The 23908-nt window shown below is 41.6% G+C and overlaps 1 protein-coding gene across 9 annotated transcripts in view; it reads left to right on the top strand.

The window, feature by feature from the left end:
• The window catches only part of ERMARD (ER membrane associated RNA degradation), a 157698-nt gene that overhangs the window by 107679 nt on the left and 26111 nt on the right, over positions 1 to 23908 (top strand). For all 9 annotated transcript variants that reach the window (XM_075862695.1, XM_075862692.1, XM_075862696.1 and 6 more), the window contains 3 exons: positions 10557 to 10586; positions 23248 to 23316; positions 23604 to 23771. In XM_075862695.1, the coding sequence (XP_075718810.1) occupies positions 10557 to 10586; positions 23248 to 23316; positions 23604 to 23771 (267 nt within the window). The remainder of the gene's footprint in view (positions 1 to 10556; positions 10587 to 23247; positions 23317 to 23603; positions 23772 to 23908) is intronic.

Genomic DNA, 23908 nt, shown 5'->3' with positions numbered 1-23908 from the left:
TCGCCGCATCTGTAACGACCCTGACTATAAAGTTATTACATTATTTAACCCGCATGGTGAACTTTGTCAAAAATTCAATAAAAAACGATGGAAAAATTGCTGTTTTCTGTGAATCCTCACTTAAAAAAAAATGTGATAAAAAGTGATCAAAAAGTTGTATCTACTCCAAAATGGTACCGATAAAAACTACAAGTCGTCCCGCAAAAAAAAGCCCTCATACAACTGCATTGGCGGAACAATAAAAAAGTTATGGCTCTTCAAATATGGAGACACAAAAACAAATAATTTTACTGTGTAAAAGTAGTAAAACATACAAAATCTATACAAATTTGGTATCGTTGCAATCGTAACAACCCGCTGAATAAAGTTAGTGTGTTATTTATACCACACGGTAAACGGTGTAGATTTAGTACGTGAAAAAGTGTGGCGATATTTCTGGTTTTTTTTCTATTCCCCACCAAAAAAAAGTTAATAAAAGTTAATCAATAAATAATATGTACTTCAAAATGGTGCTATTAAAAAATACAACTTGTCCCGCAATAAACAAGACCTTATACAGCTATGTCGACGCAAAAATAAAAAAGTTATAGCTCTTGGAATGCAACAATGGAAAAATGTAAAAAATACCTTGGTCATTAAGGTTTAAAATAGGCTGGTCATTAAGGGGTTAAGAGACATTAGCTTTGCATCCTGCTATCTCAGCTAATACAAGATCGGACACCAACATATACCAATTCCAGTTCTTGTGAATCAAAAAGAAAGCATGTGATGCCAAACGACGGACGGGGAGGTGTTAAGAGAACAAAGGTCTTTTGGCAGTATGAACCCCTTTCCGCTTTGGCCACTTTTGACCTTCGTGACAGAGCCTCATTTTTCAAATCTGGCATGTTTCACTTTATGTGGTAATAACTTCGGAATGCTTTCATGCTTGAAGGGCTCTTGCGGTGCCAAAACCGTGGAAATCCCCCAAAAGTCACCCCATTTGTGAAACTAGACCCCTCAAGGAAATTATCTAGGGGTATAGTGAGAATTTTGACCCCACAGGTTTATTGCATAAATTATTGGAAGTAGGCCCTGAAAATTAAAACCTACATTCTTTCAAAGAAAATGTAGGTTTAGCAAATTTTTTCTCATTTCCACAAGAACTAAAGGAAAAAAAGCACTGCCACATTTGTAAAGCAATTTCTCCCAATTAAAACAATACCCCACATGTGGTCCTAAATGGCTGTTTGGACACAGGGCATGGCTTAGAAGGAATAGAGCGCCATTTGGTTTTTGGAGCTCAAATTTAGCAGGAATGGTTTGCGGAGGTCAGGTTGCATTTGCTAAGTCCCCGAAGGGACAAAACAGTGGAAACCTCCCACAAGTGACCCCATTTTGGAAACTACACCCCTTGAGGAATTCATCTATGGGTGTAGTGAGTATTTTGACCCCCACAGAGGTTTTACAGATTTTATTAGAATTGGGCAGTGAAAGTAAAAGCAATCATTTCAATAAGACGTCGCTTTAGCTCATAATTCGTTATTTTGTCAACAAATAAAGGAAAAAAAGAACCCCAGCATTTGTAAAGCAACTTCTCTGGAGTATGGCAATACCCCATATGTGGTCATAAACTGCTGTTTGGGCACACTGTAGGGCTCAGAATGGGAGGAGCACCATTTGGCCTTTGGAGTACAGATTTTGCTGGATTGGTTTCTGGTCGCATTTGCAAAGCTCCGGTAGGACCAGAATCGTGCAACCCCCCCCCCCCCCACAAGTGACCCCATTTTTTTTAAACTACACCCCTCAAGGTATTCACTTAGGGGTATAGCAATCATGTTAACCCCGCAGGTGTTTCCAGAAATTAGTGTGCACTCAATGTTGCAAAGTGAAAATTAGATTTTTTTTCCATAGATATGTGGTGCCCAGCTCATGCCACCATAACAAGACAGCTCTCTAATTATTATGCTGTGTTTCCCGGTTTTAGAATCACCCTACATGTGGCCCTATTCTTTTGCCTGGTCTATCGACAGGGCTCAGGAGTCAGAGTACCGTGCGAAATTGAGGCCTAATTTGGCAACTTACACAGTATTGGTTCACAATTGCAGAGGCTCTTATGCCATAACTTTTTAATTTTTTCGTTGACGGAACTGTATTAGGGCTTGTTTTTTGCGAGACGAGCTATGGTTTTTATAGGTACCATTTTTGGAGACATGCGACTTTAGAACACTTTTTTTATTTCAAATTTTGGAAGACAAAGTGACCAAAAAACATCAATACTGGCATTATTTTTTAGGGTTTTTTTTTACGGCTATTCACGGACAAATAACATAATATTTTTATAGTTCAGGTTGTTATAGACACGGAGATACCAAATGTGTATGGTTTTATTATTTATTTTCAATAATAAGTTACTTGATAAGGGAAAAAGCGTGATCGTGTGTTAGGTTATTACTTGAAACTTTAATTTATTTTTTTTACACTTTTCTATAGTCCCACTAGGGGACTTGAAGGTCCAACTGTTTGATTGATGTTCTATTGCATTGCACTACCTATGTAGTGCAATGTATTAGAACTGTCAGTTGTTCACTGACAGCAAGCCGATCAGGCTTTGGCTGCGGTCGGGGGCCTAATCGGCTTCCGTAATGGTAGACAGGAGGCCATTGTTAGGCCTCCTTTTGCCATAGTAGCAGTCAGCAGCCTTGCCATCTCATGGCAGGCTGCCGATTTGCTACAAACCACTAAGATGCAGCGATCGTATTGGATCGCTGCATCGAAGGGTTAATTGCAGGAATCGGAGATAACTCCGGTTCCTGCCAATACAGCGGGGTGTCCACTTTAACATACAGCGGACACCCACTGCTGATGACGCCGGCTCAGCTTCTGAGCCGGCGCCATCTTGCCGATGGTTCGGAAGCCTTTTAGGCCCCACCGGCGAGCGGGGCATAGGAGGCTTCCGTTGCTGGCTGACCGGGAGGCCAGTATTAGGCCTCCGGTTGCCATTGCAGCCACCGGCAACCCAGTGATCACGTTGCTGGAGTGCCGGTGGCTAAGAACTCCTCACATGCTGCAATGTCTATTGAACGCAGCATCTGAGGGGTTACTCGGCAGCATCTGATTCCAACTCCGTTCCTGGTTGTTACCTCAGGGTGCCAGCTGTAACATACAGCTGGCACCAGGCGGTGATGGTGCGGGCTCAGTAATAGTACTGCGCTTTGCGGGAAGCCCTTCCCGACAGCGCCGTATATATTCGGCGGATGTCGGGAAGGGGTCAAATAGCTTTATAAATGATGACATTTTGTTCACCCCCACACTACGTTATTGTTTCCATCTGAAAGAAAAAAAATACCATTGAAATCAATGGTATTGCAAAAGGAGACGATACTTTCCGTTTTTCTTTCTGTTCATCTGACAGAACAGAAGTGCAAACGGAAGGCAAACGTGATGTGAACAGGCCCTAACTTTTTTTTAGTTTTCAGTCGAAATAGCAGTATGAGGTTTTTGGTTTTTTTTGTGGGCTGAGTTGTAATTTTAATGTACTATATAAAGCACTGGGAAACGTAAAAATGATTTTGTGATATGTAATGGGAAAAAAACTGAAATTCCTCCACTGATTTTTATGGGGTTTTGTTTTTATAGCTGTCGCCAAGCAGCAAAAATGTTAACTTTATTGTGCGGCTCAAATAAGATTCTGGCGATTTTTTTTTTTTTTTTTTTTTTTTATTTTTTTTTAAATCAGACAAGTTTTTATTGAGAATACAACAGGTATTATACATCTTTTGCATTTCTGATAAAGTACAAAGGAAGCTCTCAACAGGAGAAAAACAAAGTAACAGCATAACATCGTGTGTTTAGTACAAAGTTCCTGCAATTACATTACACTTTGCATTTCATCATTTTTAGTTGTACCTTCATATACCTCCCCCTCCCTAACCCTAACAACCAAACTCTCCCCCTCCTCGCAGTACCTCCTCTGTTCCCTGATTTGCCAAACCCCTCCACCTGCTCCATCCTTTCTGTATTCCAGACAGTGATCCCGCCATACTTTGAACATATAAATGCGTCAGCCCACCTTCAAATCTCATCTAATGTGTCACATTACTATAGGTGTTCACCCATTTACTCCATTGCTTCTCATACTTATGGATTGCCCCTCTTTTCAGATATATTCGGTGTTCCAGTGATACCGTGTGGTTAACATATCCAACCAACTCAGACACCTCCGGGGGATCCGCCTGCAGCCAATATTTTGCAATTAATTTCCTAGCGTGATACATAACCTTTTTGATAGCCAGTCATTCCACTCCATCCCCTCCTTCCTCCCCCATACAACCCAATAAAAAGATCTTAGGTTCCAGTGGGAAATCTCTACCATATACTCTAGATACCATTCCTTGAACTGCTTTCCAATATACATTTAGCATCGGACAGCTCCAAAACATATGTTTTATGTCCGCCCCATCAAACATACATCTGGGACACTCTTTTGTTGTTCTAATTCGCATTTGCCATAACACCTTAGGCGTCCTATACACCCTATGCAGCAGAAAGAGTTGTGACCTTCTGTGCGCTACACTAATAGAGAGTATTTTGGGCGATCCAAGTATTTCCTCCCATTCTTCATCCGCTATAGTCCCTACATCCTCTTCCCATTTACGTCTAATCTCCACCAGCGGATCTCCCAGGAATTTGGCGAGTAGCATACTATATAGCACCGAAATAATCCCCTTAGTGTCCTGTGCCCCCAGCACCCTTTCCATCCCTCCCATAGCGGAGCAACTCAAGTCCACCAGCCTCTCTTGTGCCTGCGTCGCATGCCTTAGCTGAAGATATTGGTAAAACCGCCGATGTGAGAGTCCATACTCTTCCTGTAATTGTGCAAAAAGCTTGAAAGTACCTCCCTCGTATAACTGGTGCACATATATGATCCCTGCTTGTTCCCAATCCTGAAATCCTTCCAAAATATTAAATTCCCATAGATATGAATTATCCCATAAGGGCATATAGTTGGAGCATCCTGTAATCCCCAATATCTTCTTACTTTCCCACCAAACTTTATGTAGTAATAGTAGAGTCGGTTTCCCTCTCGCCTCCCTCCGTAATTTATGCGACTCCATGGCCTCTAATAAATCCGTTCTCTGGCCCATATAGTACACCAATTTCCCACTAGAGTTCCACTCCTCCCTATTCTTCCATCCTTTAAAGTGTTGTATTTGAGCTGCTAAATAATATATCCACGCATTTGGAATAGCTAACCCCCCCTGTTCAGCTGGTAACTGTAGCTTTTCCATTTGAATCCTGGGGATCCCCCTTTTCCACACCAAGTCCCTAAACAAATTATGTATTCTCCTAAACCAATATTTAGGCAACCACACTGGGGCATTGTGCACAATATAGAGAACCTGGGGCATCAGAATCATTTTGATGAGATTTGCTCGTCCCAGTGCTGACAGCGGTAACCCAAGCCATACTTTGGTCCTATCTGTTAACTTATTCATTAATGGTATCACGTTCAACTCGACAAAGTCCTGCACCCTTGCTGATACCGTAATTCCCAGATATTTAAACTTCCGTACACACGGAACTTAAATTCCTCCAACCATCAATGGCGTATCTACTGGCTGGAGTGGTAACAACACCGACTTGCTCCAATTAATTTTTAACCCTGAGAATCTGCCAAACCTCTCCAATATCGTCATTATCACTGGCAATGAATGATCTATCTCCCCCAGGAACAACAGTATATCGTCCGCGTATAGTGCTATACGCTCCTCCAGCTCCCCACAACGAAACCCTTCTATCCCCGGATGTTGTCTTACCATATTTGCTAGGGGTTCAATCGCTAGTGCAAACAGCAACGGAGAAAGTGGGCATCACTGTCGCGTTCCCCTCTCCAGCCTAAAAGAGTCCGACATCCTTCCATTTGCTCTGATCCTAGCTACCGGTTCCCTATATAATGGTTGTACCCATTTTATAAAGTTCCGTCCAAAGCCAATCCGCTCCAATACAGCCCACAAGTAGCCCCATTCCACATTCAAACGCCTTGGCGGCATCCAAAGACAACACTGCTCTACACCGCGCCTCCGGAGCATCTGTCTGCAAATTTAAGAAAAGTCTACGTAAGTTAACTGCTGTAGAACGTGATGGCATAAATCCCGATTGATCCGTCCCTACTATTTTAGTCACTACTCGCGACAACCTATTAGCTAGTATTTTGGCTAAAATTTTTACGTCCGCGGTTAACAGAGATATCGGTCTGTAAGAGTCAGGTTGCGTCCGATCTTTCCCTTCTTTAGGAATTACAACAATAGCAGCTTCATACATTGTCTGCGGTAAGCGCCCTCTGGCGAAACTATCCTGGAACACCTCCAGTAACTCTGGCAGAACCGTTTTATACAATTCAGTGGGTATACCATCTATCCCTGGAGCCTTTTCATTTGCCATAGAACTCACCGCTTCCTGTATTTTCTCTAAAGTAATTGACTCCTCCAACCCCTCCCTCTCTTCCTCCCCCAAGGTAACCCATGTCATTTCTGCCAGATATTCTGACAGAAGATCCTCCGGATAGTCCACCTTAGTGCGATATAGTTCCTTATAAAATGATGTCAGCACACCTAATATATCCCCTGTTTCCCCCACCATAGTCCCATTTGCTGTCTGTAGCTGATGGATGAACGCACTCTCCCGCTCCGGCCGTGCGATATTTGCTAATAATCTGCCCGTCATTTCACCCTCCTCATAATATTTTTGTTGCAAAAACAATCTTTTATTAGCTGCCTGCTCCAGCTGGTGTTCCTTAAGCAATTTTTGAGCAGCCTTCCATTGGGCTAAGGTTTCCGCAGTGTTATTGGTAATGTGACTTAACTCTGTTATTGTCACCCGGTCTGTCAAATGTTGAGCCACCTGCCTTGTCTTAGTTTTTATGTGCGTGATCTCCCTTATATACACCCCTCTTATATTCGCTTTCATAGCATCCCATAGAATATCTGTAGGGACCGTATCCTTATTAAATTCGAAGTATTCTCTCTGGCTCATAGTTATGGTCTCCTCTCCCACCAAGCGTATCCAAAACGGGTTGAGCCTCCAGTGCATTCTCAACCCCCCCGTCTGTAAACCTGTTCGGAGCTTCAACAATATTGGAGAGTGATCAGACAGCGATCGCGGTAAATATTCCACCCCTTCCACACATTCCATCCCCATTCCATTATTAAACATTAGGTCTATTCGGGACAGTGATCCATATGTAGATGATACACACGAGTATTGCGTAGTAGAAGGCCACTTTGCCCGCCAGATATCCGTGAGCCCAACTTCCATCATGTATTTACCAAACCTTATCAGACAAACATCTCTCCCCCCCCCCCCCCCCATTTGGAAATTTATCCCACCCTTTATCCATTATGTTGTTAAAGTCTCCCATCAATATGGTCGGTATCATAGGCCATCCAGCCAGTTTCTCCAACACCTCTCGTATTGGGTCAACAGAGTACGGGGGAGGCACATACATCACCACAATTATACATTCCCAGTTAAACAATTTACAATGCACCCCGACATATCTACCTTCCCTATCCTTAAAGGAATCCAAACAGCTAAACGGCACATCTCTATGAATTAGGAGGCTAACCCCCCTCGAGTATGTAGAATGAAAGGAATGGAAGCTGTTTCCTGCAAGCCCATCACTCCAGCGGACTGCCCTTTCAGGTAATCAAATATAGCTCGCCTTTTAGCTATCTCCCCCATACCTTTCACATTCCAGGACAACAAATTTACCCTACCCCCCATCTGGACATTTCTTGCTTTTGACAGTGGCTATTCCCATTACCTCCAGTGGTCATCAGAGCGTACTGCGTTTCAAACTCCCTTTCCCTCCAAAACCTTTCCCCTCCCCCCACCCTAACCCCCCCAACTTTCCATAAACATACCCTCCTAAGAGGGCTCAGGCTGGCGAAGAAAACTTCACCACTTTGACCATACAGCTTCCCACTCACTTCGTAGAGACACATTCTGTTTCCCTACAGTTTTAACCTTCAGAACCAAGAACCTCCCGCTACCTCCAATTAGTATTTTTATGACTCCAATATCCCATTCTGCCCTTGAACTGACAGCACTTTCCACCCCTCCAACCATCAATGACATATGGACTTCAGCCCAACCTTAGACCAACATATAAATGCATAAAAACAAGGCCTTATGCCCTCATGTAACTCATCTTCCTCCTTTCATAGCAGAGTCCCCTCTTCAACCATCCGCCTGTTGATCACGCCGCCGCTTCCTCTCGATCCTGCCGTAAGCGATCTTCATGACTGTCCAGCCATCTTAGTGCATCTTTCTGATTCTCAAAGAATTGCACGGATCCCAACGCCGCCACCCGAAGCTTTGCAGGATACAGCATGGAATACTGAACCCGATGGTTCCTCAGCCGCCTTTTTATGTCCAGAAATTGCATCCTCCGCTTCTGAACTTCTGCAGAGAAATCCGGATAAAATGACACCTTCACACCGTTCACCCGAATATCTTGCCTTTCCCGGGCCTGTCGAAGAATTATATCTCTATCTTTATAATGGAGCAGCTTTACCAGAACAGGTCGCGGTGGCCGCCCAGGTGGACCAGGACGCGTGGGTACTCTATGAGCTCTTTCCACTGCAAATAATGGGGTCAGCGACTCTTTTCCAAAAACCTCCAAAAGCCATTTTTCAAAAAAGGAATCCGGATTGGACCCTTCCACTTTTTCAGGTATTCCCACCATCCTCACATTATTTCGTCTTAAACGATTCTCCAAATCATCAGCTTTGGATAAGAGATACTTAACATCTTCCGCCACCGCATTTACATCTCTTCTCATGGGCAGCATTCCATCCCCTAAGTCGCTGACTCGACCCTCCACCGCTGTTGTGCGCTCTGACACCTTCTGTAAGTCATGGCGTATGATAGACAAATCCTCCTTAATTCCCCCCACCTGGCAGGTAAGCTTAGCCAGCGTAGTATTACTCAGGCTTACCGCCGAAAAAACATCTGCCAGCGTGGGGCCAGGCTTGTCCAATCTCTGCGTGCCGCCATCTAATCCTCCTCCTGAACCACTTGAAGCGTCTCCTCCATTTTCCTCCTCTGACTCCATCTGTGCTCGCAGCGGCTCATATCTCGAGCCTGTGCGGCCAGCCTGCTCCTTCCCTCCATCCGACATCCCTCCATCTGCGCAGGTTTCATAGGGGCCTTCCTGGAAAAGCGTTCCAGCCTGGATGCCGCCGCCCCTCTCACATCTCTGCTCTCTGCATGCGAGCACATGTCGGCGCCATCTTGCAGCCCCAGCTCACCGTCCTCTGCCGCCTTAGATTTCCTGGACCGGGTCATAACAGCCTCCGTCAGATCCAGAATTATGCCTGCAGGATCACCGCCGTCTCCTCTTTCACCACAGGTATGTCCGCGTTAGTATAGTGGAGTCTCAGGATGATTTCCAGGATATCGGCAGCGGGAGCTCCGGTTCCTGCGTCCTCTTACATACGCCGCTAAGCCACGCCCCAGATTCTGGCGATTTTAGCAAATTTATATATCCGCCGATGGAGCTGTGTGAGAGTTTTTTTTTGTTACACGAGCTTTAGTTTTTATTGGTACCAATTTGGGGTAACTACGACTTTTTTGATCACTGTTATTCAATTAATTTTTTATTTTTTTTTAAAGTGAGGTGACCAAAAAATAACTATTCTGGTGTTTTTTTTTTTTAATAATAGCGTTTACCCTGTGAGTTAAATAATGTTATATTGTAATTGTTCAGACTTTTACAGATATGGTAATACCAATTATGTTTTATTTATTTTAGAGGACTTAAAGAGGCTCTGTCACCAGATTATAAGTGCCCTATCTCCTACATAATCTGATCGGCGCTGTAATTTACATAAGTGGTTTTTATTTTGAAAAACTATCATTTTTGAGCAAGTTATGAACAATTTTAGATTTATGCTAATTAGCTTCTTAATAGACAACTGGGCGTGTTTTTACTACCAACTGGGCGTTGTACAGAGGAGTGAATGACGCTGACCAATCAGTGACCAATCAGCATCATACACCTCTCATTGTTCCATCCCATCTTCTTTCACTGCACAGTGTGATTGCATGCAGTAAACACCTCATGCATAATCCGGTTGGAAACCATCCCTCTTTTTTCCCTCACTTCTCCTGCTGTTCTGTTTCCTCCTTAATATTATGTTACAATTTCTATTGTTGAAATGTCATATAATGGTTTCTTCACTGGGATATACTACTTCTCCTACCCACAAGCACATTAAAGAGCTGTTCGGCGTACCTGTGACCCTAGAAGAATTGTAGCCTACTGTTATTGCTAAAGGATGCCTGTTTAGTGTACTATTTGGCATTTAATCTAGTTATTGCTGGCTACCCAGTTAGCCAAATTACCTTTTTTTTTTTATTATTGCATTCCCATTCCCTGTTTGTCCTTTGTCCCCTTTTCAGATTTTCTTCTGTAAAATTCTATAAAAAAAATAAAATCTTTTATTCGAAGTAGCATGATATTTCCTTATAATGGTCGACTGCAGCTCATGTGACCTGTTTTTTCCCTCTAGTCTACCAGTCTGTATACAACATTTGATGAGGTAAGTATATCTTTTTATTCCTGAAACCTAAGGCACTGTTCACACTGAGTTTTTTTAATGTGGAAAACGCGCCAAAAAATGGCCGAATAACAGATCAAAATCTGCCTGCAAAAAAAACTCTGCGTTATTTATTTTAGTTATTTTTTTTTACTAATGTAAACTTAGTTTTCATATTTTTCTTTTTTTAATTGTAACAAATTACTTCTTTTGATTTATCATTGAATCATCCTGAGTTACATTCTAGGTTATATTCTAGAGCTGCATTCACCATTCTGCTGTTTTTTTACTGGAAACCGTCAACAAGCTTGTTGTTAGACACATTCTTAAACGCTTATCTGAGATTCTATAATACAGAAGGACAGTTAATTTTTCCTACATCCTATTATTTTACAGTCACTGGTGCAAAGACTACAATTTCCTAAATTCACATCACCAGAACAGGCTCTTTGCAAACGAGTAATGCTTTGAAGCCAGCAGAATCGTGAATGTAGCTTTGCACTGTAATATAGTCTATAATATAGGCTGTAGTTATTCTACACATCATTTCGAATTCTTCTTCTTTTGAAACAATGTAAAATAATTCTATATGTAAAATGGTGTTTAAAGGTGATAATTTTTGTAAGGGAATTGCATTTATGAGCAATATGCATGCATTTCTATCCATATAATCTGCACTGTAGAAATAATCTAAATATATAAATGGGATATATATTTTCTTAACACCCCCTCAGTGTGGATAATTAAATATACTTAAAGAGAACCCGTCAATAGGTCATATAAGTTGAACTGGTTTACCGACCTGAATTACACTGTTTCCCTAATTCCAGCAATGTTCTTTTTCCCCCTGGATCACCCATTCCAGAGACATGGCCCACTGTGCTGTTGACTCATTTTATACTAATTTGCTGTAGTTAGCTAACGGGGAGTGAACTACCCTCAAACTGCCTCGTACTAATTGGTCAGCATCAGAGGCAGGGAAGCTAGCTCTACCCAGTTGGCTACCTACAGCAAATTAGCATGTAGGGAGCCAACGAAACAGTGGGCCATACACAGTGAAGGAAATAAGTATTTGATCCCTTGCTGATTTTGTAAGTTTTCCCACTGTCAAAGACATGAACAGTCTAGAATTTTTAGGCTAGGTTACTTTTACCAGTGAGAGATAGATTATATAAAAAAAGAAAATCACATTGTCAAAATTATATATATTTATTTGCATTGTGCACAGAGAAATAAGTATTTGGTCCCCTGCCAACCATTAAGAGTTCAGGCCCGTCTGAAGTTTGCAAATGAACATCTGGATGATTCTGAGAGTGATTGGGAGAAGGTGCTGTGGTCAGATGAGACTAAAATTGAGCTCTTTGGCATTAACTCAACTCGCCGTGTTTGGAGGAAGAGAAATGCTGCCTATGACCCAAAGAACACCGTCCCCACTGTCAAGCATGGAGGTGGAAACATTATGTTTTGGGGGTGTTTATCTGCTAAGGGCACAGGACTACTTCACCGCATCAACGGGAGAATGGATGGAGCCATGTACCGTCAAATCCTGAGTGACAACCTCCTTCCCTCCACCAGGACATTAAAAATGTCTCGTGGCTGGGTCTTCCAGCACGACAATGACCCGAAACATACAGCCAAGGCAACAAAGGAGTGGCTCAAAAAGAAGCACATTAAGGTCATGGAGTGGCCTAGCCAGTCTCCAGACCTTAATCCCATCGAAAACTTATGGAGGGAGCTGAAGATCCGAGTTGCCAAGCGACAGCCTCGAAATCTTAATGATTTACAGATCATCTGCAAAGAGGAGTGGGCCAAAATTCCATCTAACGTGTGCAAACCTCATCATCAACCACAAAAAAAGTCTGACTGATGTGCTTGCCAACAAGGGTTTTACCACCAAGTATTAAGTCTTGTTTGCCAAAGGGATCAAATACTTATTTCTCTGTGCACAATGCAAATAAATATATATAATTTTGACAATGTGATTTTCTGTTTTTTTTTAAAAATATAATCTATCTCTCACTGGTAAAATTAAACTAGCCTAAAAATTCTAGACTGTTCATGTCCTTGACAGTGGGCAAACTTACAAAATCAGCAAGGGATCAAATACTTATTTCCTTCACTCTATCTGGGAGGGGGCGGGGGTTCCAGGAAAAAAAGAATGATGGAATCTGGGAGACCGCGCTTTTCATGTCAGTAAACCAGTTCAACTTATTTGACCTAGTGACAGTTACTTTTTAAAGAGGACCTTTCCGTTCTTCTGACATGTTTTAGTAAATACTTCAGCATTTCTTAGAACTCTACATTGTGCCGTTCCTCTAATATTCCTACAAGAAATGCATGAATAAATTGACAACTAGGTATTACCAGATAGAGGGGTGTCCCAACACTGTCTGACACAGTCCAATCAGTGCGGACATTGCCAGACTGGGTAGGAACACACCCTATTGAAAAGTGGTAACACCTAGTCGTCAATTTATTCTTACATTTCTAGAGTTCTAAGAAAAGATTCTCCAGAATTTCTATTTCATGGGTAATACTGTGAAGGATCACCACTATGTATATTTGTGTGTGTTTGCAAAAATCATTATTATCCTTACATGCTTCTCAGTATATCATATTCTGCTATAATGCTACTGGAGGGTGAAGATATGGATGAGCAGGATCAGGTAAGTAGCTGGGTTAATGTAGTTAATGTAGTTAGGGGCAGTAGAAAGGGGTCAAAGAAAAGGAAGGCCGATCCGGTTTCTGACATTCCAACCAAAATTGCCAAGTTGGGTGATGATGCGAGGGTGTCAGTCTCAGAAATGGCAGCCCTAGTGGATACTGATCTCTCTAACAGCCGGGAGAACAGCCCATCTAGTAGTCGGTGGGATGGTAATGCAGGTAAGCCAAGACAATTGATAGTCGTAGGGGATTCTATAATCAGGAAGACGGATAGAATAATTTGTCGCCAAGACCATCTCAACCGAATGGTTTGCTGTCTCCCTGGTGCCAGGGTTCGGCATGTGGTGGAACAGGTGGACAAATTGCTGGGAGGGGCTGGTGATGATCCAGCTGTCGTGGTCCATGTCGGTACCAAAGACAGAATAAATGGTAGGTGGAGGAGCCTTAAGAATAATTTTAAAGAACTAGGCTACAAGCTGAAGGGAAGGACCTCCAAGGTTGTATTCTCAGGAATACTGCCTGTGCCATGCGCATCACAGGAAAGACAGCGGGAGCTCAGGGAGTTAAATGCATGGCTTAAGTCTTGGTGTAGAGGAGAAGGATTTGGGTTCCTAGAGCACTGGGCTGACTTTTCATTGGGGTACAAACTGTATTCTGCAGATGATTTGCACCTAAATGGAAGGGGGTCCGCTGTGCTTGGGGAGAGAATTCTAGCTGGGGTGGTGGAGTATTTAAACTAGGGCTGAGGAGGGAGGTCAATGTAGAAAAATGGGGTAGCCAGGTTAGAGTGGGGTCAGACTATATTGGTGGGGGGAGAAACAGAATGTGGGGAGAGGACTAGGCAACAAGATAAAGAGATCCTTTCGTTACAAAACAGCAGTGTAAATAAAAATGCCCAAATAATGTCAAATCACATTTCTGATAATAAAAGTGAAAAACTGACAGGCAAGTTAAAGTGTATGTTCACAAATGCCAGAAGTCTAGCAAGCAAAATGGGGGAGCTGGAGGCCTTGATACTGGAAGAAAATATAGATATAGTTGGTGTTGCTGAAGCATGGCTGGACTCTTGACATGACTGGGCTGTAAATCTACAGGGTTTTACACTGTTTCGGAAAGACAGGACAAATAGGAAAGGAATTTTATGGGCCAGTTTGTGGAAGACCCAACTAGAGGTGAAGCTCTGTTGGATCTGGTCATTTCTAATAATGCAGATCTTGTTGGGAATGTCAATGTTCGTGAAAACCTCGGTAACAGTGATCATAATATAGTTACATTTTACCTATACTGTAAAAAACAAACACAGGCTGGGAGGGCAAAAACATTTAATTTTAAGAAAGCCAATTTCCCCAGGATGAGGGCTGCAATTCAGGATATAGACTGGGAAGAACTAATGTCATATAATGGGACAAATGATAAATGGGAGATTTTCAAATCTACTTTGAGTTATTATAGTGCAAAATTTATTCCTATAGGTAACAAGTATAAACGACTCAAATTAAACCCCACATGGCTTACACCTTCTGTGAAAGGGGCAATACATGACAAAGAAAGGGCATTTAAAAAATACAAATCTGAGGGTACAGCTGTAGCCTTTGTAAAATATGAAGAGCTTAAAGGAACAGTGTCATCACCCAAAAATTTTTTCATATGTTCAAGATGTTAGTGCTTTATTAAAAACGTTTATATTTATTTGTGTGTTTGTGTTTTACTTTTTCTTATTTTTACACTTTTTCTTCCCTATGGGGGCTGCCATTTTTTGTTCCATTTCTGTGTGTGTCGATTAACGACACATACAGACATGGAATACGGCAGCCACAGTCCCATAGGGACTGCGAACGGCTCCCGTCCCATTGACTGCAGTGTACGGCGTCTGTGTGGGAACTGCGCATGCGCCGCTCCCACACAGTCCTATTCGAAATTGGCGCCGTCCGGCGCCATTTTCCTGTGGACCGGAAGTCGCGGCCGGACAGTAATATTACTACTTCCGGTCGCGGCTTCCGGATTTGTGCACTTGCACCAGCGGCAGCAAACGGAGCGGACGGGCCGGAGGGAGCCGCGCCGGCAGGAGCAGGTAAGAGATTTCAATGTATGTTCGTGTTTGTGTGTGTTTACTACTGTATGTAAACCTACTACACTGTGGGTTAGCTCAAAAAATGGCGACACACAGTGTAGGAGGTTACATCGTTCAAACCCCTCGTTTATCCCGGCACTAGCCAGGATAAAGGAGGGGGGAATGCTGAGAGCTCACTAGAGCGAGGGCTTTTAACCCAATGTTGCAATGCTGCAATTTTGGGAACAGCTCCATCTAGTGACCAAAAATGGGTAGTATTATAAATTAGAAATAATTTATAATATTTCCTGGATTCGTGCAAAAAAAAAAAAAAATTTGAACAATGTTTAATCACCCACACACTAAATGTTTAATTTTTTTTAAAAAAACATGTTTTTCTGGCAACACATTCCCTTTAATAAAATCTGTAAAAAGGTAATAAAATTAGCAAAAATACAAAATGAAAGGCATCCAAAAAAGAGAACGTGAAGCAGCACTCAAATAAAGTGAATTTATTCATCCAACATGGAACCACAACGTTTCACCTCCTCTATGAAGGCATTTTCAATTTGAAAATGCCTTCATAGAGGAGGTGAAACGTTGTGGTTCCATGTTGGATGATAAATTCACTTTATTTGAGTGCTGCTTCACGTTCTCTTTTTTGGATATCTAACACATAAGGAGAGGTCACTCCTTTATTTTTGAAGCTTTGCACCAGCCTAGTCAGGCATTTGTTCACAGTGCTGCTCCAATCCTCTGCTTTTTTTCCAAAATGAAAGGCAGGTGGCCAAGGATAGTAACACAAATCCCAAAAAATTCTTCAAGTATATAAATGCTAAAAAGCCAAGGTCTGAACATGTAGGACCCCTAGATAATGGTAATGGGGAGTTGGTCACAGGGGATCAAGAGAAGGCAGAGTTACTAAATGGGTTCTTTAGCTCTGTATATACAACTGAAGAAAGAGCAGCTGATGTAGCCGGTGCCAGTGCTGTTAATATATCAGTTGATATACTGAAATGGATGAATGTAGATATGGTCCAAGCTAAATTAAATAAAATAAATGTGCACAAGGCCCGGGTGGGTTACACCCTAGAATTCTTAAAGAGCTTAGTTCCGTTATTTCTGTCCCCCTTTTCATAATATTCAGAGAATCTCTAGTGACTGGTATAGTGCCAAGGGACTGGCGCAGCGCAAATGTGGTGCCTATTTTCAAAAAGGGCTCTAGGTCTTCCCCGGGTTATTATAGACCAGTAAGCTTAACATCCATCGTGGGGAAAATGTTTGAGGGGCTATTGAGGGACTATATACAGGATTATGTGACAAAAAATAGTATTATAAGTGACAGCCAGCACGGTTTAACTAAGGACAGAAGTTGTCAAACTAACCTAATCTGTTTTTATGAAGAGGTAAGCAGAAGCCTAGACAGAGGGCCCGCTGTGGATTTAGTGTTTTTGGACTTTGCAAAGGCATTTGACACTGTCCCCCCATAGACGCCTAATGGGTAAATTAAGGACTATAGGTTTAGAAAATATAGTTTGTAATTGGATTGAGAATTGGCTCAAGGACCGTATCCAGAGAGTTGTGGTCAATGATTCCTACTCTGAATGGTCCCCGGTAATAAGTGGTGTACCCCAGGGTTCAGTGCTGGGACCACTATTATTCAAGTTATTTATTAATAATATAGAGGATGGGATTAACCCCTTCCCTCTTTGGCCGCTTTTGACCTTCCTGACAGAGCCTCATTTTTCAAATCTGACATGTTTCACTTTGTGGTAATAACTCCGGAATGCTTTTACCTATCCAAGCGATTCTGAGATTGTTTTCTCGTGACACATTGGACTTTATGTTACTGGCAAAATTTGCCCGATACATTCAGTATTTAATTGTGAAAAACCCCAAAATTTAGCGAAAAATTGCAAAAATTTGCATTTTTCTCAATTTAAATGTATCTGCTTGTAAGACAAGCAGTTATACCACACAAAAATGTTGCCAACTAACATCCCCCATATGTCTACTTTAGATTGGCATCGTTTTTTGATCATCATTTTATTTTTCTAGGACGTTACAAGGCTTAGAACTTTAGCAGCAATTTCTCACATTTTCAAGAAAATTTCAAAATGCTATTTTTACAGGGGCCAGTTCAGTTGTGAAGTGGCTTTGAGGTCCTTAGATATTAGAAACCCCCAATAAGTCACCCCATTTTAAAAACTGCACCCCTCAAAGTATTCAAAACAGCATTTAGAAAGTTTCTTAACCCTTTAGACATTGCGCAGGAATTAAGGCAAAGTAGAGGTGAAATTTACAAAGTTCATTATTTTTTCCAGAAATTCATTTTGAATCAATTTTTTTTGTACCACAGAATGTTTTATCCAAGAAATGCAACTCAATATTTATTGCCCAGGTTCTGCAGTTTTAGGAAATATCCCACATATGGCCCTAGTGCGCTACTGGACTGAAGCACTGGCCTCAGAAGCAAAGGAGCACCTGGTGGATTTTGGGCTTTTCAGCTTTGAACAGGTCTAGTGGAACTAAAACAGTGGAAACCCCCCAAAAGTGACGCCATTTGGGAAACTACACCCCTCGAGAAATTTATCTAGGGGTGTAGCAAGCATTTTGACCTGCCAGTTTTTTTGCAAAAATTTTTGGAACTAGGCCATGAAAATGAAAATCTACATTTTTTCAAATAAAATGTAGGTTTAGCTAATTTTTTTTCATTTCCAAAAGAACTAAAGTAGAAAAAGCACCAAAACATTTGTAGAGCAATTTCTCCCGAGTAAAACAATACCCCACATGTGGTAATAAACGGTTGTTTGGACACACGGCAGGGCTTAGAATGGAAAGTGCGCCATTTGGCTCTTGGAGCTCAAATTTAGCAGGTATGGTTTGCGGAGGCCATGTCGCATTTGCAAAGCCCCTGAGGTGACAAAACAGTGGAAACGCCCAACAAGTGACCCCATTTTGGAAACTATACCCCTTGAGGAAATTATCTAGGGGTATAGTGAGCATTTTGACCCCACAGGTTTTTTGCAGAAATTTTTGCAAGTAGGCTGTGAAAATGAAAATCTACATTTTTTCAAATAAAATGTAGGTTTAGCTAATTTTTTTTCATTTCCACAAGGACTAAAGGAGAAAAAGCACCATAAAATTTGTAAAGAAATTTCTCCCGAGTAAAACAATACCCCACATGTGGTAATAAACGGCTGTTTGGACACACGGCGAGGCTGAGAAGGGAAAGAGCGCCATTTGGCTTTTGGAACTCAAATTTAGCAGGAATGGTTTGCGGAGGCCATGTCACATTTGCAAAGCTTCTGAGGGGACAAAACAGTGGAAACCCCCAACAAGTGACCCAATTTTGGAAACTACACCCCATGAGGAAATTATCTAGGGGTACAGTGAGCAGTTTGACCCCACAGGTGTTTTACAGTACTTATTGTAAGTAGGCCGTAAAAATGAAAATCTAAATTTTTTCAAAGAAAATGTAGGTTTAGGTATTTTTTTTTTCATTTCCACAAGGACTGAAGGAGAAAAAGCACTGCAACATTTGTAAAGCAACTTCTCCCGAGTAAAACAATACCCCACATGTGGTCACAAACATCTGTTTGGACACACGGTAGGGCTCAGAATGGAAGGAGCACCATTTGGATTTTGGAATGGTTTCTGGGTGTCATGTCATATTTGCTGAGCCCCTGTAGTACTAGTACAGTGGAAACACCCCAAAAGTGACTCCATTTGGGAAACTGCACCCCCTGAGGAATCATCTAGGGGTATAGTGAAAATTTTGATCCCAAAGGTTTTTTGCTGAATTAATTAGAATTAAGCCATGAAAATGAAAAATATTTTTTTTTTCCAACAAGATGTAGTTTTAGATACACATTTTTCATTTTTACAAGGAATAGAGAAGAAAAAGACCCCCAACATTTGTAAAGTAATTTCTCCCGAGTACGGTAACACCCCATATGTGGTTATAATCAGCTGTTTACATATATGGGAGCAATCAGAAAAAAAGGAGCGGTATTTATCTTTTGGAGCGTAGATTTTGCTGGAATGGTTTGCGGACGCCATGTTGCATTTGCAAAACCCCTGATGTACAAAACAAAAGTGACCCCGTTTTAGAAACTACACCCCTAAAGGCATTTATCAAGGGGTGTAGTGAGAATTTAGACTCCACAGGTGTTTTGCAGAAATTAATACGCAGTGGATTGTGCAAAGTGAAAATTGCAATTTCTCCACTGATCTGCCCATTCACCGCACAAGATGTTGTGCCCCTAGAGAATCTTACCCCATAAATTGTTAAGCGGGTTCTCCCGGGTATGGTAATGCCTTACTTGTGGACATAAATTGCTGTTTGGGCACACTGTAGGGCTAAGAAGGGAAAGACCGCCATTTTGAGCATGGATTTTGCTTGGTAGTAGTTCTGTTTGGGGTTTTGCTGGTATTTCAGTTTATAATGTGGGGGCATATGTAATCTGTGCGGAGTACATCATGGCATAATAAGAGGGTATAATAATGGGGTAAATAATACAATTATCCATAGGTGTGTGTTACGCTGTGAAGCGATCCGTTATGCGCAGGCCGGTGTCACACTGATAAACAGTTTTCTTTCGTATCCCCCTTTTGTAACGCTCTGCACCTTTTGGGGACTTTTTCTCCTTCGTAGTTTGGGAAATATTGCTGAGAAAGTTTTGCGCTGGTATAATACGGGCACCCTCGCTTCCAGCGGATGTGCTGTGTCCATTCCGTTTCCTAGTTCCTAAATACTATGGCCCTGAAACTGAAGGAATGTTCCCCTCCGGCCTGCGCATTGAGATGTTTTTTCATCACCGCATTACTAGTGCCGTAACTTTTTTATTTTTCAGTTGATTGAGCGGTGTGCGGGCTTGTTTTTTGCAAGACGGGCTGTAGATTTTATTGGTACCATTTTGGAACACATGACTTTTTGATCACTTTTTTTATTTCATTTTTTGGTAAAGGAAATTACCAAAAACAAGCAATTCTGGAATAGTTTTTTATTGGTTTTTTTATCGGCATCCACAGTGCGCCCTAAATTACATGTTAGCTTTATTCTGCGGGTCGATACGATTACGGCGATACCAAATTTATATAGTTTTTTTAATGTATTGCAGCTTTTGCACAATAAAATCACTTTTTTTTTATCAAATCATTTGTTTTCTTTGTCGACATTCTAAGACCCATAACTTTATTATTTTTGCGTGCACAAAGCGGTGTCAGGGATTATTTTTTGCGGCACGGATTGTCATTTTTTATTAGTACTATTTTGGAGTAAATGTGACTTTTTGATCACTTTTTATAGCATTTTTTGGAAGGAGATGTGACCTAAAAACAAAGATTCTGGCGCTGTTTTTCATGTTTTTTTTTTACCGCGTTCACCGTGCGGGATAAATTACATAATAGTTTTGTAGTTTGGGTCGTTACGTACGCGGCGATACCAATTATGTATAGTTTTTTTATGTATTGCGGCTTTTGCACAATAAAATCACTTTTTTTAATAAAATCATTTGTTTTCTGTGTCGCCATATTCTAAGACCCATAACTTTTTTATTTTTGCGTGCACGAAACGGTGTCGGGGATTATTTTTTGCGGGACGGATTGTCGTTTTTATTAGTACTATTTTGGAGTAAATGTGACTTTTTGATCACTTTTTATAGCATTTTTTGGAAGGAGATGTGACCTAAAAACAAAGATTCTGGCGCTGTTTTTCATGGTTTTTTTTTACCGCGTTCACCGTGCGGGATAAATTACATAATAGTTTTGTAGTTTGGGTCGTTACGGACGCGCCGATACCAATTATGTATAGTTTTTTTGATTTTTACGGGTTTTCCCATAATAAAAGACTTACTATGGGAAAAAAAGTCAGTTTAGCTTTATTTTTATTTGAAATGTGTGTGTTTTTATTGTTTTACCACATTTTTATCTACTTTTTTTTACTTTTTTTACTTGTCCCACTAGGGGACATGAGGGCCTGATGCCCCGATCGCTACTCTAATACACTGCACTACATACGTAGTGCAGTGTATTAGCGCTGTCAGTTATTCACTGACAGCAAGCCTATGAGGACTCGCCGCAGGCGGGTCCTCATCGGCTCCCGTACAAGGCAGACTCGGACGCCATTTTCTGGCGTCCGATTGCCACAGCAACCCAGCGATTGCATCACTGGGTTGCCGATCGGGTGAAAACCTATCAGATGCTGCGCTCTATTGAGCGCAGCATCTGAGGGATTAATCTGCCGGATCGGAGAATAGCTCCGGTCCTGGCAGTTACAGGAGGGTGCCAGCTGTATAATACAGCTGTCACCCCGCGGTGATGGTGCCGGCTCTGCTTCTGAGCCCGCACCATCACTGCGCCGTACATATACGGCGCTTTGCGTGTAGCACCTACCCGACAGCGCCGTATATATACGGCGGATGTCGGGAAGGGGTTAATAGCACTATTTCTATTTTTGCAGATGACACCAAGCTATGTAATATAGTTCAGTCTATGGAAGATGTTCATGAATTGCAAGCGGATTTAAACAAACTAAGTGTTTGGGTGTCCACTTGGCAGATTAAGTTTAATGTAGATAAATGTAAAGTTATGCATCTGGGTACCGACAACCTGCATGCATCATATGTCCTAGGGGGAGCTACACTGGCGGATTCACTTGTTGAGAAGGATCTGGGTGTACTTGTAAATCATAAACTCAATAACAGCATGCAGTGTCAATCAGCTGCTTCAAAGGCCAGCAGGATATTGTCTCGTATTAAAAGAGGCATGGACTCACGGGACAGGGATGTAATATTACCACTTTACAAAGCATTAGTGAGGCCTCATCTAGAATATGCAGTTCAGTTCTGGGCTCCAGTTCATAGAAAGGAAGCCCTGGAATTGGAAAAAATACAAAGAAGCGCAACGAAGCTAATAAGGGGCATGGAGAATTTAAGTTATGAGGAAAGATTGAAAGAATTAAACCTATTTAGCCTTGAAAAAAGACGACTAAGGGGGACATGATTAACTTATATAAATATATTAATGGCACATACAAAAAATATGGTGAAATCCTGTTCCTTGTAAAACCCCCTCAAAAAACAAGGGGGCACTCCCTCCGTCTGGAGAAAAAAAGGTTCAACCTGCAGAGGCGACAAGCCTTCTTTACCGTGAGAACTGTGAATCTATGGAATAGCCTACCGCAGGAGCTGGTCACAGCAGGGACAGTAGATGGCTTTAAAAAAGGGTTAGATAATTTCCTAGAACAAAAAAGTATTAGCTCCTATATGTAGAAATTTTTCCTTCCCTTTTCCCGTCCCTTGGTTGAACTTGATGGACATGTGTCTTTTTTCAGCCGTACTAACTATGTAAGAAGGCGCCGGAGCATGAGACAACGCCCTGGAATGTGAAAAAAGCAACATGAAGTATTAACCCACAAACTTACTGAACAAATAAGAAAAGGGCATGTTTGAACAAGAACCAATTAGCACCTTGGAGGCGTCCCAAGATCATATACTGATAATTGACGCCATTTTTGCTATATAAGTTTTGCATTGTTTTAAATAAAGTTGTGCTCCTATCTCATCGAGAGAGGATATTCTACCTGAGCTCTGCTTCTGGTTTAATTCTTCCCGCGCTACTCGGTGAAAACCAGGCTGACTAACTGGGAACGAGGATCTAAAACTTCACAATACAAGTATTAACTAAAATAGACATGTCAGGATAGCAGACAGGTTCTCTTTAATTTACACACGGCTTTCATTTCCTCTGTCAGAAAATTGCAGGTAGCTAAATATCTTTCCTTCAGCCAAAGTTCTATTGTCAGTTACAGCATGGCTTTGAAGATAAATGACCAATGGCTAACAGATCCTCTGTCTAGGCCAATGAAGGTCACTGTGCATGCTGTGAGCTGTCGTGCTGTTCACTGAGTGTTTAGAGGTTGACAGAAACTTTTTTGCTTTTTCATAGATTTTGGCAAAGCATCTAAATGATGGATCTCATAATAGGTTGCCTGGTAGTCTAGGAGAACCAGCCATGGTAAGTATTTATTTTACATAAACGAAGGTAAATAAGGTTTTGTGTGAAGTCTAACTAAGATTTTAAAAAACTTTTGACATGTAATAGAGACATGTCAGAAGTTTTGATCAGTGGGGGTCCGAGCGCTGAGATCCCATCGATTTGCTGAAACAAAGCGGCAGTAGCGCTCAGATGAGCACTGTGCCACTTTGTTACTGATTGGCTCGGCTTTTCTCAGAAAGAGCCGATCAGAGACAAAGCAAACGGTTATCTGATATATGCCAAAAAGTTTGTTTTTTTCCTGACAGGAGTTTCTTTGGGACATTCTAAACCACCAGGAGGGTCCAAGAGTAAGAGACCATCTCAGTCATGGAGAAATACTATTGTGTGAATTTCCAAAGCAATTTGCCAGTGAGTTACTGGGGTTTTCAATAATGCTCATTCGCAAGCATCTTGAGCAAGATTCCTTTGACAAGGTTAGACTTTGACTCGTTCAGTTTTAACATTGTTTCCCTGGTGTGATAAGCAGCATCAGAGGTGTCTTGTAGCTGCTCACTCCTCTGGCCACATTGTAGATCTAATTCATTTATGTGTGTGGCCAGTTTTACAGAGG

The sequence above is a fragment of the Rhinoderma darwinii genome, chromosome 4 (assembly GCF_050947455.1).
Source record: "Rhinoderma darwinii isolate aRhiDar2 chromosome 4, aRhiDar2.hap1, whole genome shotgun sequence".
Taxonomy (NCBI): Eukaryota; Metazoa; Chordata; class Amphibia; order Anura; family Rhinodermatidae; genus Rhinoderma; species Rhinoderma darwinii.
Note: the sequence above shows the minus strand (reverse complement) of the source record. Positions and strands in the feature narration are given on the sequence as shown.